The sequence below is a fragment of the Lolium rigidum genome, chromosome 7, assembly GCF_022539505.1.
Source record: "Lolium rigidum isolate FL_2022 chromosome 7, APGP_CSIRO_Lrig_0.1, whole genome shotgun sequence".
NCBI classification, from domain to species: Eukaryota; Viridiplantae; Streptophyta; class Magnoliopsida; order Poales; family Poaceae; genus Lolium; species Lolium rigidum.
In genome coordinates, this window is record NC_061514.1 from 327,123,480 (window position 1) to 327,137,866 (window position 14,387).

The 14,387-nt window shown below is 42.3% G+C and overlaps 1 protein-coding gene across 1 annotated transcript; it reads right to left on the minus strand.

The window, feature by feature from the left end:
* Nucleotides 1-9,568: 9,568 nt before the first annotated feature.
* On the minus strand, nt 9,569-11,301 carry LOC124679490 (berberine bridge enzyme-like Cyn d 4). Its single transcript, XM_047215235.1, has one exon. The coding sequence runs from the start codon at nt 11,299-11,301 to the stop codon at nt 9,733-9,735; it is 1,569 nt and encodes a 522-aa protein (XP_047071191.1). The 3' UTR covers nt 9,569-9,732.
* Nucleotides 11,302-14,387: the final 3,086 nt, after the last annotated feature.

Below are 14,387 nucleotides of genomic sequence, written 5' to 3' on the forward strand. Positions count from 1 at the left end.
CCCTTTTTCACTGTCAGCAGGGGAATTGGCCCATTAAATATCTAGGCACTCCTGTTTGTGCAAGAAGACCAACAGTTGCTGGGTGAAAAGACAAAGAAAAAAAATGAGTGGTTGGGTGGGGAATGCCATGTCCATTGGAGGGAGAGTTATCAAGATTGATGCCTGCCTGTCCAATGTGGCTGTTTATCAGATGTCCATGAGGTTGCTCCACAAAACAACTATTGAACAATTTGACAACCCTATCAGATCTTTCTTTTTGGCTGGAAGTGCTGATAAAAAGAAATATCATTTTGTTAAATGGAAATGGATTTGTAAACCAAAGAGAAAAGGTGTCTTGGGTCTAAAAAATCTCCAATTATTCAACATCAGTTTAATGTGCAAATGGTGGTGGAAATTGGAAAGTGAAACAGGCCCTTGGCAGGATTTGATGAAACATAAGTATATGAACCATGGTGGTGTGTTCCATACAAGGAAAAAACCTGGAGACTCCCCCCTCTGGCCTGACATGGTACAGGTGAAACAGATTTACTGAAAGGAAGAAGGATGAAGGTGGGAAATTGTAAAGATACAAGCTTCTGGTGTGATGCATGGTGTGATCAAATCCCCCTGAAAGATATATTTCCAGAAATTTATGACATCTGTATTGAACAAAATGTGACAGTTGCAGCTGCTGTAGACATGAACTGGAATTTTTCCTTCAGAAGGTGGATGACACCTGATATTGCTTTGCAGATTCATGGACTGAACCAAATTATGTCACAAACTGTGTTAATTGATGTGCAAGATAAACCCCACTGGAAGTGGACAAAAAGTGGCAAGTTTTCTGCCAAATCAGTTTATAATCATTTCTGCAGCAATGGCAGAGATAGAACCTTCAAACACCTTTGGAAGAGTAGAATTCCTTTGAAGATCAAGATCTGGCTGTGGATGATTTGGCATAATGCCATTGCCACAAAAGACAATTTGCTGAAAAGAAATTGGCAAGGAAGTGCTACCTGTCAGTTCTGCAATGGTCTTCAAAATATCTCACATCTTTTGTTCTCCTGTCCAGCCGCAAAATTTTTTTTGGAGTGCAGTTGGTAATTTGGTTGGGGCAAAATCAAGACCTGGCTCATTCACACAATTTTTCTGGTGGATACCACAATTCATTCCTGCAAGTAGAAACACGCAGATTGCAGGGTTGCTGGCTGCGATCTGCTGGGCGATATGGAAGCTTAGAAATAGATCTTGCTTTGATCACAAATTGATCAAAGATCCTGTCGAATTAATCAGTTATTCCACTGTCTTTATGAAATACTGGGCATGTCTTCATGGCGAAAAAGATGCTGAAGATTTGCGTCTGGGAGCTGATGGATTAATGAAGATGGCCACTGATGGCGTGTAAGACACACGTCCGTTGGGAATCCCAAGAGGAAGGTGTGATGCGCACAGCAGCAAGTTTTCCCTCAGTAAGAAACCAAGGTTATCGAACCAGTAGGAGTCAAGGAACACGTGAAGGTTGTTGGTGGCGGAGTGTAGTGCGGCGCAACACCAGGGATTCCGGCGCCAACATGGAACCTGCACAACACAATCAAAGTACTTTGCCCCAACGTAACAGTGAGGTTGTCAATCTCACCGGCTTGCTGTAAACAAAGGATTAGATGTATAGTATGGAAGATGATATTTGTTTGCGAAGAACAGTAAAGAACATGAATTGCAGTAGATTGTATTTCAGATGTAAAGAATGGACCGGGGTCCACAGTTCACTAGTGGTGTCTCTCCCATAAGATAAATAGCATGTTGGGTGAACAAATTACAGTTGGGCAATTGACAAATAAAGAAGGCATAACAATGCACATACATATATCACGATGAGTACTATGAGATTTAATCGGGGCATTACGACAAAGTACATAGACCGCTATCCAGCATGCATCTATGCCTAAAAAGTCCACCTTCGAGGTTATCATCCGAACCCCTTCCAATATTAAGTTGCAAACAACAGACAATTGCATTAAGTATGGTGCGTAATGTAATCAACACAAATATCTTTAGACAAAGCATTGATGTTTTATCCCTAGTGGCAACAGCATATCCACAACCTTAGAACTTTATGTCACTGTCCCCGATTCAATGGAGGCATGAACCCACTATCGAGCATAAATACTCCCTCTTGGAGTTACAAGTATCAACTTGGCCAGAGCCTCTACTAGCAACGGAGAGCATGCAAGAACATAAACAACATATATATGATAGATTGATAATCAACTTGACATAGTATTCCATATTCATCGGATCCCAACAAACACAACATGTAGCATTACAAATAGATGATCTTGATCATGATAGGAAGCTCACAAGATCTAACATCATAGCACAATGAGGAGAAGACAACCATCTAGCTACTGCTATGGACCCATAGTCCGGGGGTGAACTACTCACACATCAATCCGGAGGCGATCATGGTGATGAAGAGTCCTCCGGGAGATGATTCCCCTCACCGGCAGGGTGCCGGAGGCGATCTCCTGAATCCCCCGAGATGGGATTGGCGGCGGCGGCGTCTCTGGAAGGTTTTCCGTATCGTGGCTCTCGGTACTGGGGTTTTCGCGACGAAGGTTTTAAGTAGGCGGAAGGGTAGGGTTGGTGGAGGCACGAGGGACCCACACCATAGGGCGGCGCGGCCCAACCCTTGGCCGCGCGACCCTGTGGTGTCGGCGCCTTGTCGCCCCACTTCGTATCTCCCCCGGTCTTCTGGAAGCTTCGTGGAAAAATAAGATCCTGGGCGTTGATTTCGCCCAATTCCGAGAATATTTCCTTTGTAGGATTTCTGAAACCAAAAACAGCAGAAAACAGCAACTGGCTCTTCGGCATCTCGTCAATAGGTTAGTGCCGGAAAATGCATAATAATGACATAAAGTGTTTATAAAACATGTGAGTATCATCATAAAAGTAGCATGTAACATAAGAAATTATAGATACGTTTGGGACGCATCAAGCATCCCCAAGCTTAGTTCCTACTCTCCCTCGAGTAGGTAAACGATAACAAGGATAATTTCTGAAGTGACATGCTATCATAATCTTGATCAATACTATTGTAAAGCATATGAGATGAATGCAGCGATTCGAAGCAATGGTAGAGACAATGAGTAAACAATTGAATCATATAGCAAAGACTTTTCATGAATAGTACTTTCAAGACAAGCATCAATAAGACTTGCATAAGAGTCAACTCATAAAGCAATAGATTCTTAGTAGAAAGCTTTGAAGCAACACAAAGGAAGATATAAGTTTCAGCAGTTGCTTTCAACTTCAACATGTTTATCTCATGGATAATTGTCAACACAAAGTAATATAACAAGTGCAATAGGTGAACATATAAGAATCAATGCACACAGTTCACACAAGTGTTTGCTTCTAAGATAGAAAGAAGTAGGTAAACTGACTAAACAATAAAGTAAAAGATAGGCCCTTCGCAGAGGGAAGTATGGATTACTATTTTTGTGCTAGAGCTTTTCATTTTGAAAACATAGAAACAATTTTGTCAACGGTAGTAATAAATCATATGTGTTATGTATAAGACATCTTATAAGTTGCGAGCCTCATGCATAGTATACCAATAGTGCTCGCACCTTGTCCTAATTAGCTTGGATTAACATGGATTATCATTGCATAACATATGTTTCAACCAAGTGTCAGAAAGGGGTACCTCTATGCCGCCTGTACAAAGGTCTAAGGAGAAAGTTCGCATTGGATTTCTCGCTTTTTGATTATTCTCAACTTAGACATCCATACCGGGACAATATAGACAACAGATAATGGACTTCTCTTTAATGCATAAGCATTCAACAACAGATAATATTCTCATAAGAGATTGAGGATTGATGTCCAAACTGAAACTTCCACCATGATTCATGGCTTTAGTTAGCGGCCCAATGTTCTTCTCTAACAATATGCATACTCAAACCATTTGATCATGAAAATCGTCCTTACTTCAGACAAGACGAACATGCATAGCAACTCGCATGATATTCAACAAAGGTGTAAAAGTTGATGGCGTCCCCAGAAACATGGTTACCGCTCAACAAGCAACTTATTAAGAAATAAGATACATAGCTACATATTCTTCACCACAATAGTTTTTAAGGCTATTTTTCCCATGAGCTATATATTGTAAAGGCAAAGAATAGAATTTTAAAGGTAGCACTCAAGTAATGTACTTTGGAATGGCAGAGAAATACCATGTAGTAGGTAGGTATGGTGGACACAAATGGCATGGTTTTTGGCTCAAGGATTTGGATGCACGAGAAGAAATCTCTCTCAATACAAGGCTAGGCTAGCAAGGTTGTTTGAAGCAAACTCAAGTATAAAATGGTACAGCAAAACTTACATATGAACATATTGCAAGCATTATAAGACTCTACGCTGTCTCCTTGTTGTTCAAACACCTTAAACAGAAAATATCTAGACTCTAGCTAGAGAGATCAATCATGCAAACCAAATTTTAACAAGCTCTATGTAGTTATTCATTAATAGGTGCAAAGTACATGATGCAAGAGCTTAAACATGATCTATATGAGCACAACAATTGACAAGTATCAAATTATTCAAGACATTATACCAATTACCACATGAAGCATTTTCTGTTTCCAACTATATAACAATGAACGAAGCAGTTTCAACCTTCGCCATGAACATTAAAGATAAAGTTAAGAACACATGTGTTCATATGCAACAAAGGAGCGTGTCTCTCTCCCACATAAAGAATGCTAGGATCCGATTTTATTCAAACAAAAACAAAAAATAAAAACTAACAATCGCTCCAAGTAAAACACATAAGATGTGACGGAATAAAAATATAGTTTCACTAGAGGTGACCTGATAAGTTGTCGATGAAGAAGGGATGCCTTGGGCATCCCCAAGCTTAGATGCTTGAGTCTGCTTAAAATATGCAGGGATGAACCACGGGGGCATCCCCAAGCTTAGACTTTTCATTCTTCTTGATCATATTGTATCATCCTCCTCTCTTGACCCTTGAAAACTTCCTCCATACCAAACTCAAAACAAACTCATTAGAGGGTTAGTGCATAATTGAAAATTCATATATTCAGAGGTGACATAATCATTCTTAACACTTCTGGACATTGCACAAAGCTACTGAAAGTTAATGGAACAAAGAAATCCATCAAACATAGCAAAACAGGCAATGCGAAATAAAAGGCAGAATCTGTCAAAACAGAACAGTCTGTAAAGACGAATTTTTCTGGGGCACTTAACTTGCTGAGATGAAAATGCTCAAATTGAATGAAAGTTGCGTACATATCTGAGGATCACGCACGTAAATTGGCAGATTTTTATGAGTTACCTACAGAAGGGGCTGCTAAATTTCGTGACAGCAAGAAATCTGTTTCTGCGCAGTAATCCAAATCTAGTATTGACTTTACTATCAAAGACTTTACTTGGCACTACAATGCAATAAAATAAAGATAAGGAGAGGTTGCTACAGTAGTAACAACTTCCAAGACTCAAATATAAAACAAAAGTGCAGAAGTAAAATAATGGGTTGTCTCTCATAAGCGCTTTTCTTTAACGCCTTTCAGCTAGGCGCAGAAAGTGTGAATCAAGTATTATCAAGAGATGAAGCATCAACATAGGGGTTTAGAGTTTTCTCAACTATGCATTGTATCTTATCTATGTAAATTTCAGAGGCCCCTTTTTTCTTACTCTTAGGCTTGCTATTCTCATCAAACAAATTTTCAGGAACAATCCAATCATAATTCTTTTCTAGTGCCTCGCACATTCCTAAAAGCTTGCAAGGTATTGATGTCTTAATCTTCCCTTCACAATTAATTTTATTAGTGTACTTTAATCTATCTTTTTCCATTTTTTCGAGGGTACTAGCAAAGTTGGTATAAGAGCCAAACATCTTATATTTAAAAAAGACTTTTCTAGCTTCTCTTGCTACATCACCAAATTCTTTAAGAAGGGTTTCTAAGACAAAATCTTTCTTTTCTCCTTCCTCCATATCACAGAGTGTAAGAAACATATGTTGCATTACGGGGTTGAGATTAACAAATCTAGCTTCCAACATGTGTACTAAAGAAGCAGCAGCAATTTCATAAGTAGGAGCAAGTTCTACCAGGTGTCTATCTTCAAAATCTTCAGCTGTACTAACATGAGTGAAAAATCTTCTATATTATCTCTTCCAATGATAGATCCTCGTCCTACCGGTATATCTTTTAGAGTGAACTTAGGAGGAAACATGATGAAATAAACAAAAGGTAAATAAAGTAAATGCAAGTAACTAATTTTTTGTGTTTTTAATATGGAGAACAAGACAGTAAATAAAGTAAAGTTAGCAACTAATTTTTTTGTATTTTTGATATAAAGAGCAAACAAAGCAGTAAATAAAATAAAGTAAAGCAAGACAAAAACAAAGTAAAGAGATTGGATGTGGGAGACTCCCCTTGCAGCGTGTCTTGATCTCCCCGGCAACGGCGCCAGAAAAAGAGCTTGATGGCGTGTAAGACACACGTCCGTTGGGAACCCCAAGAGGAAGGTGTGATGCGCACAGCATCAAGTTTTCCCTCAGTAAGAAACCAAGGTTATCGAACCAGTAGGAGTCAAGGAACACGTGAAGGTTGTTGGTGGCGGAGTGTAGTGCGGCGCAACACCATGGATTCCGGCGCCAACGTGGAACCTGCACAACACAATCAAAGTACTTTGCCCCAACGTAACAGTGATGTTGTTAATCTCACCGGCTTGCTGTAAACAAAGGATTAGATGTATAGTGTGGAAGATGATGTTTGTTTGCGAAGAACAGTAAAGAACAGGAATTGCAGTAGATTGTATTTTAGATGTAAAGAATGGACCGGGGTCCATAGTTCACTAGTGGTGTCTCTCCCATAAGATAAATAGCATGTTGGGTGAACAAATTACAGTTGGGCAATTGACAAATAAAGAAGGCATAACAATGCACATACATATATCACGATGAGTACTATGAGATTTAATCAGGGCATTACGCCAAAGTACACCTTCAGGTTATCATCTGAACCCCTTCCAGTATTAAGTTGCAAACAACAGACAATTGCATTAAGTATGGTGCGTAATGTAATCAACACAAATATCCTTAGACAAAGCATTGATGTTTTATCCCTAGTGGCAACAGCACATCCACAACTTTAGAACTTTCTGTCACTGTCCCAGATTCAATGGAGGCATGAATCCACTATCGAGCATAAATACTCCCTCTTGGAGTTACAAGTATCAACTTGGCCAGAGCCTCTACTAGCAACGGAGAGCATGCAAGAACATAAACAACATATATATGATAGATTGATAATCAACTTGACATAGTATTCCATATTCATCGGATCCCAACAAACACAACATGTAGCATTACAAATAGATGATCTTGATCATGATAGGCAGCTCACAAGATCTAACATCATAGCACAATGAGGAGAAGACAACCATCTAGCTACTGCTATGGACCCATAGTCCAGGGGTGAACTACTCACACATCAATCCGGAGGCGATCATGGTGATGAAGAGTCCTCCGGGATATGATTCCCCTCTCCGGCAGGGTGCCGGAGGCGATCTCCTGAATCTCCCGAGATGGGATTGGCGGCGGCGGCGTCTCTGGAAGGTTTTCCGTATCGTGGCTCACAGTACTGGGGTTTTCGCGACGAAGGCTTTAAGTAGGCGGAAGGGTAGGGTTGGTGGAGGCACGAGGGCCCCACACCATAGGGCGGCGCGGCCCCACCCTTGGCCGCGCGGCCCTGTGGTGTCGGCGCCTCGTCGCCCCACTTCGTATCTCCCCCGTTCTTCTGGAAGTTTCGTGGAAAAATAAGGTCCTGGGCGTTGATTTCGTCCAATTCCGAGAATATTTCCTTTGTAGGATTTCTGAAACCAAAAACAGCAGAAAACAACAACTGGCTCTTCGGCATCTCGTCAATAGGTTAGTGCCGGAAAATGCATAATAATGACATAAAGTGTGTATAAAACATGTGAGTATCATCATAAAAGTAGCATGGAACATAAGAAATTATAGATACGTTTGGGACGTATCAAGCATCCCCAAGCTTAGTTCCTACTCGAGTAGGTAAACGATAACAAGGATAATTTCTGAAGTGGCATGCTATCATAATCTTGATCAATACTATTGTAAAGCATATGAGATGAATGCAGTGATTCGAAGCAATGGTAAACACAATGAGTAAACAATTGAATCATATAGCAAAAACTTTTCATGAATAGTACTTTCAAGACAAGCATCAATAAGACTTGCATAAGAGTCAACTCATAAATCAATAGATTCTTAGTAGAAAGCTTTGAAACAACACAAAGGAAGATATAAGTTTCAGCAGTTGCTTTCAACTTCAACATGTTTATCTCATGGATAATTGTCAACACAAAGTAATATAACAAGTGCAATAGGTGAACATGTAAGAATCAATGCACGCAGTTCACACAAGTGTTTGCTTCTAAGATATAAATAAGTAGGTAAACTGACTAAACAATAAAGTAAAAGAAGGCCCTTCGCAGAGGGAAGTATGGATTACTATTTTTGTGCTAGAGCTTTTCATTTTGAAAACATAGAAACAATTTTGTCAACGGTAGTAATAAATCATATGTGTTATGTATAAGACATCTTATAAGTTGCGAGCCTCATGCATAGATTACCAATAGTGCTCGCACCTTGTGCTAATTAGCTTGGATTAACATGGATTATCATTGCATAACATATGTTTCAACCAAGTGTCACAAAGGGGTACCTCTATGCCGCCTGTACAAAGGTCTAAGGAGAAAGTTCGCATTGGATTTCTCGCTTTTTGATTATTCTCAACTTAGACATCCATACCGGGACAACATAGACAACAGATAATGAACTCCTCTTTAATGCATAAGCATTCAACAACAGATAATATTCTCATAAGAGATTGAGGATTGATGTCCAAACTGAAACTTCCACCATGATTCATGGCTTTAGTTAGCGGCCCAATATTCTTCTCTAACAATATGCATACTCAAACCATTTGATCATGAAAATCGCCCTTACTTCAGACAAGACGAACATGCATAGCAACTCACATGATATTCAACAAAGGTGTAAAAGTTGATGGCGTCCCCAGAAACATGGTTATCGCTCAACAAGCAACTTATTAAGAAATAAGATACATAGCTACATATTCTTCACCACAATAGTTTTTAAGGCTATTTTTCCCATGAGCTATATATTGTAAAGGCAAAGAATATAATTTTAAAGGTAGCACTCAAGTAATGTACTTTGGAATGGTAGAGAAATACCATGTAGTAGGTAGGTATGGTGAACACAAATGGCATGTTTTTTGGCTCAAGAATTTGGATGCACGAGAAGAAATCTCTCTCAATACAAGGCTAGGCTAGCAAGATTGTTTGAAGCAAACTCAAGTATAAAATGGTACAGCAAAACTTACATATGAACATATTGCAAGCATTATAAGACTCTACGCTGTCTCCTTGTTGTTCAAACACCTTAACCAGAAAATATCTAGACTCTAGAGAGATCAACCCTGTTGATAATTGTTACATTTTCAGCTTATTGCAGTTATTGATAAACGTGTATTATAATTGTATTGATAAATGTTACATTTTGATCTCATTGTAATTTTTAGCAGCGATAACATGGGCAAATGCTATTTGATCACTGTTTATTTTAATCGCTAATTAGTTGATCACTGTGACAACAAGTAGCTCGTATATTTTTCGTGCTCAAGAGAGAAGCGGCGGCACGCTCTGCTCGTTGCGGAAGTAGTCACCGGCATCCACAATCCGCTTGATCATGGCGAGCCTCTGGAAGTTCCTCCCGAAATACCTCTCGCCCCACACCTTGCCGCTCTCGTATGTGCTCAGGCCGCCGACCACCTGGTTGACGCCGATGTCGAGGTCCCGGTAGTTGGCGTAGGCGGCCCTGGGGTTCTTGCTGACCAGCGGCTCCATGAAGTCGTATATGGTGTTGATCCAGCTCGGCGTAGTAGTGTTGTTACCCCCCACCCAGGACTCGAGGTACTGGATGTTGTAGAGCACGCCGGCGCGGTGCGGGAAGGGCGTGTCGTCGGCGGCGATGCTCCCCATCCTCCCGCCTTGCGGCTCGAGGACGAGCTGCCCCTCGGCGGCGCCGGTGGGCCAGGTGAAGATCTTCTCCCACGCGTCCTTGGTGAGGGCTTCCCTGACGTAGTCGGACTTGTTCTTGTAGAAGCGGCCGAGGGTCATGGTGCGGTTGAGCAGGAGGGTTTCGAGGGGCGTGCTGTTGCTGGCGTCGCCAAAGTATATGTAGGCCACGTACTGCACCCAGCTCATCTCCCGGCAGTCGGCGCGCGTCAGGTTGATCTCCGGGAGCCGGTCGCTCAAGGTGGCCACCACAGCGCTGCAGTTGCCGAGGTACAGGGACTGGAAGTTGGCCTCACGCTGCTGCACGTTCACCCGCACAGTGAGGTCGTCGGGGAGCGCCGGCGCCACCGTCTGCCACTTGGTCACGGCCTCGACGGCACCCTGGTCCATGCTCTTGGTGACGCTGAAGTACGCGACTGTGGGTGGGACCGGCACGAGCCGCACCTTAAACGACAGCACGATGCCGAAGCTCACGCCGCCGCCGCCTCGGATGGCCCAGAAGAGGTCGTCCCCCATAGCCTTCTTGTCCTGCAGGAGGATCCCGTCGGCGTTGACGATGGAGGCGTCGAGGATGTTGTCGGCGGACAGGCCGTACTTGCGCATCATCAGGCCCTGGCCACCGCCGCTGAAGTGGCCTCCCACGCCCACGGTCGGGCACACCCCTGCTGGGAAGCCCAGCCCCGGTGCGGCCTTCGAGACGGCGTAGTAGAGCTCCCCGATCGTGGCGCCTGCGTCGACCCACGCAGTGGCTTCTTGCGGGTCAACGTGGACGTTGTTGAGCTTGGCGAGGTCGACCACGGCGAACACATCGGGACGCTCGGACCGAGATGAGAGGCCCTCGGTGTCGTGCCCGCCACTGCGCACACGGAGGCGCACGCCGTGTGCGCGTCCGCACCGCACGGCGGCCTGGACGTGCGACGCGTTGGTGGGCGTCAAGATGCAGAGCGGAGGCATCGCTGTCGCCGGCGCAAGGAACCTGGCGTTCCTGATGGACGACACCAGGAGCGGCTTGAACGACGGGGAGCCCGGCGTGAGCACCAGCTGGGTAGGGACGTCCGTAGATAGGCACCCGAGGAAATCGCCCGAGGACGACGCCAGTGACGGGGCGGGAACGTAGAGGCCCACGAAGCAGACTGTGAGCAGGATTGCTACGGAGATTGACACCGCCATCTCTGCACCGCTCGATCGTAAACTGACAATGTGTGTGCTTATGTTCTTGTGCTATGCTGGCTAAGTACCATTTGCCTGTACTTGCAGGTCAACGAAGAAGCTGTATAAAAAAGATGAGATGCGCAATGAAGATAACATAAACAGCATGTATGTATTTGCAGGTCAACGAAGACAACACGCTAAGCTGTAGAAAAAAGATTAGCTGCCCTAGTTTGATTACCTCCATATGGATAGAGATGATCGGTGCTTTAATCCTGGCCATATGGTCATCAACGTAATTTATACTGTACTAAGTTATGATCAACGATACAGTTAATCAAGGATTTTCATTGATTTTATTATCTCTTGCCAAATAACTCATGCTATAGCCTATATATGATGGCCTGGCACCAGATATTCAATCTGCGATATGCACAAGATATTTAGGCTATCAGGAATCGTATGATGGTTTTACTTTTCTATATATAGTACGTATTAATTAATTATATAATATATCCATGCCTCACACATAGCTAGTCCTCACAATATTAGTATAATGTTCTAATAAGCCAGATAGGAATTGTAAAACGTACCTGACACGTGTGCTGAAAAAGTAAAGAAAACAAGCATCCATTTTCCTCATATAGCTTGTTTGTACGCTAACGCAAAAAGACAATTCAACAATGTTTACTTGGACTTTCTCTACCGTTCACACATTATGAGAGGAAAATTCCAATAAATGCATATAACACTGTTTCTAACTATATCTTGAGGCAAATGGAACTTGGATGAAAGTCACGTTGGAAATGTTTCTTGTTATGACTTTACATTGCTTGGGAGCTAGCACGTTCTGCTAGAAGCCACTACCAGTTATCGACTCAACCCTACGCAGTTGAGGATGAAGGCAGTAGGGCGGCCTCATATGCCAGAGGTTGATCCCTGGCCTCGTTGATCCAAGGGAGCCCCTCCATGCTAGGGCACCCAAATCACGACTCAGTCGTCCTCCTCTTAGCCGAAGATGGGGATACCTACCACCAACGTCGAAAAATCTCTATGTTGTGATCCCAATAGATTCGATCATCTCCTCATCACATGGAACCAAAGCCTATGATCTGGTATCTGGCACCTCTGATATTTGTCTACCTTAATCCCCCGAGGGGCTATCTCAATGATATGCGCTTAGGTTGATTTTAAAATATTCCGAGTGAATATGTTGTTCAATCTACGGAGTACATCACTTATAGATGATAGTGATGATATTACAAGCCTGCGGCTTGGTAACTTCCCATGATGATATTACAAGCCCGTGCCTTGGTAACTTCCCATGGTCCTAAGCCCTCATCACTAATGGTGTTGTAAGTTAGAAAAAGTTTATAATTATAAATATAAGGTAAGTTTATATTTATTTTTTCGATAAAGGGTACTTTATTACTTTCGAAGCAAAGAACCTGACCTCTTCATAGTTAGGATGCACACATGTAACAATACAATTATTACAACCACGAACTAGTAAGTGTATATGAATGTAAAAAACTGTGAGAATACAAAACGGAAATAAATTCTAAGCCGAAAGACCTAGACGAACGTCACGTTGCCACGCATGTTGGGAAAAAAATATCCCTCACCGTATCCACCAATCGTGTAGACACCTCCATAAAGAGATCACGATGTTCCACTCGTTGAAGAGGAAACAATGAACGGAGAGTAGCCGTGCACCAGTATATGACCTGCATGAGATTAGAAGATACATTGTTAAAAATCTTGTCATTTCTACATAGCCATTGCAACCAAATAACGGCATTCGCGCACCTCTTAATAAGACACTTAAACCTGGTATCCACACCATTGAGCCAGTTGCCAAAAATATTCGCAACACTACGTGGTGGGTATAAGGTAGAACCTATCTGGATGACTGGCCATATAGATCTAGCTAATTTACACTGGAAGACTAAGTGTTTTATAATCTCATCATGATGACAAAAGACACACTTCTTACTTTCGTGCCAATTGAGTTTAGCAAGGTTGCCTTTGCTGAGAATGACTCCTCGATGAAGATACCACATAAACGCTTTTGTTTAATTTGATTGGTATCTTCATCTTCCAAATTTTTGAATTATTATCAACAGGAATATCCGGCTGAATTAGCGCATTGTACATAGAAGCCACCTAGAATGAACCACTCCCAGTAAGATTCCAGCGAAACTCATCCGACCCATGCGATAGATGTACCGAATCTAGTCGCTGAGTGATTCCATGAATCCTGCCTGGGCCCAATGAGGTTTCTTCTGAACGCCACATTCGGTGGCAAAGTTTCCAACACTTTAGCGATAATATCGCCTTTGTGACGCACAATATTGTACAATGCTGGATATTGTTCTCGAAGTGTGGCATTACCTAGCCATTCATCCTCCAAAAAATGAATTTTCGACACATCCCTAATAGAGAAAGTTCCGTATGGAAAGAAGAATCTCTTCGTTTACATGAGGCCAGCCTAGAAATGTGAATCCCCAGGCTTCCAATAGACCTGGGATAACGCCTTCGAGTCAATATACTTTCTCCTTAGGAGTGTTTGCCAAATGCCATCCTCAGTTAGTAGTTTAAACAACCATTTACCAAGTAGGGCCCTATTCTTAACCTAGAGGTCTAGAATACCAATACCACCATGCTCTTTAGGGCGGCAAAGCATATTCCATCTAGCCAGACGGTATTTAGGCTTTTCACTATCCCCTTGCCAGAAGAATCTTGGGGCAAGTTTATATTGAAAGTGGAAAAATGTGCATCTTTCTCACAGAACAATGCTACAATTTGTGTTATGCTCAATTATTTCAAGTAGAAATCTAAGACTAATTTGAGTTTACCGTTGATCTTTCTTCATTTACTTTTATACTATTTCTCATAATGGATTTGTTTTCTATCTTTGTCCTCCCACCAGAAACTGTATGAAATGATCGTGACGTGTGATTTGCAATATTCTAGCAAATTCGGGGCTGCCTGGGCCGCTCTACTCTCCACTTCCCATCTACCGGCCCCTAATTCACTATGCTGGATCAGAAACTCTCCCATTAGTACTGTAGTTTATTATCTTCGAAGATATTATGTACTACACT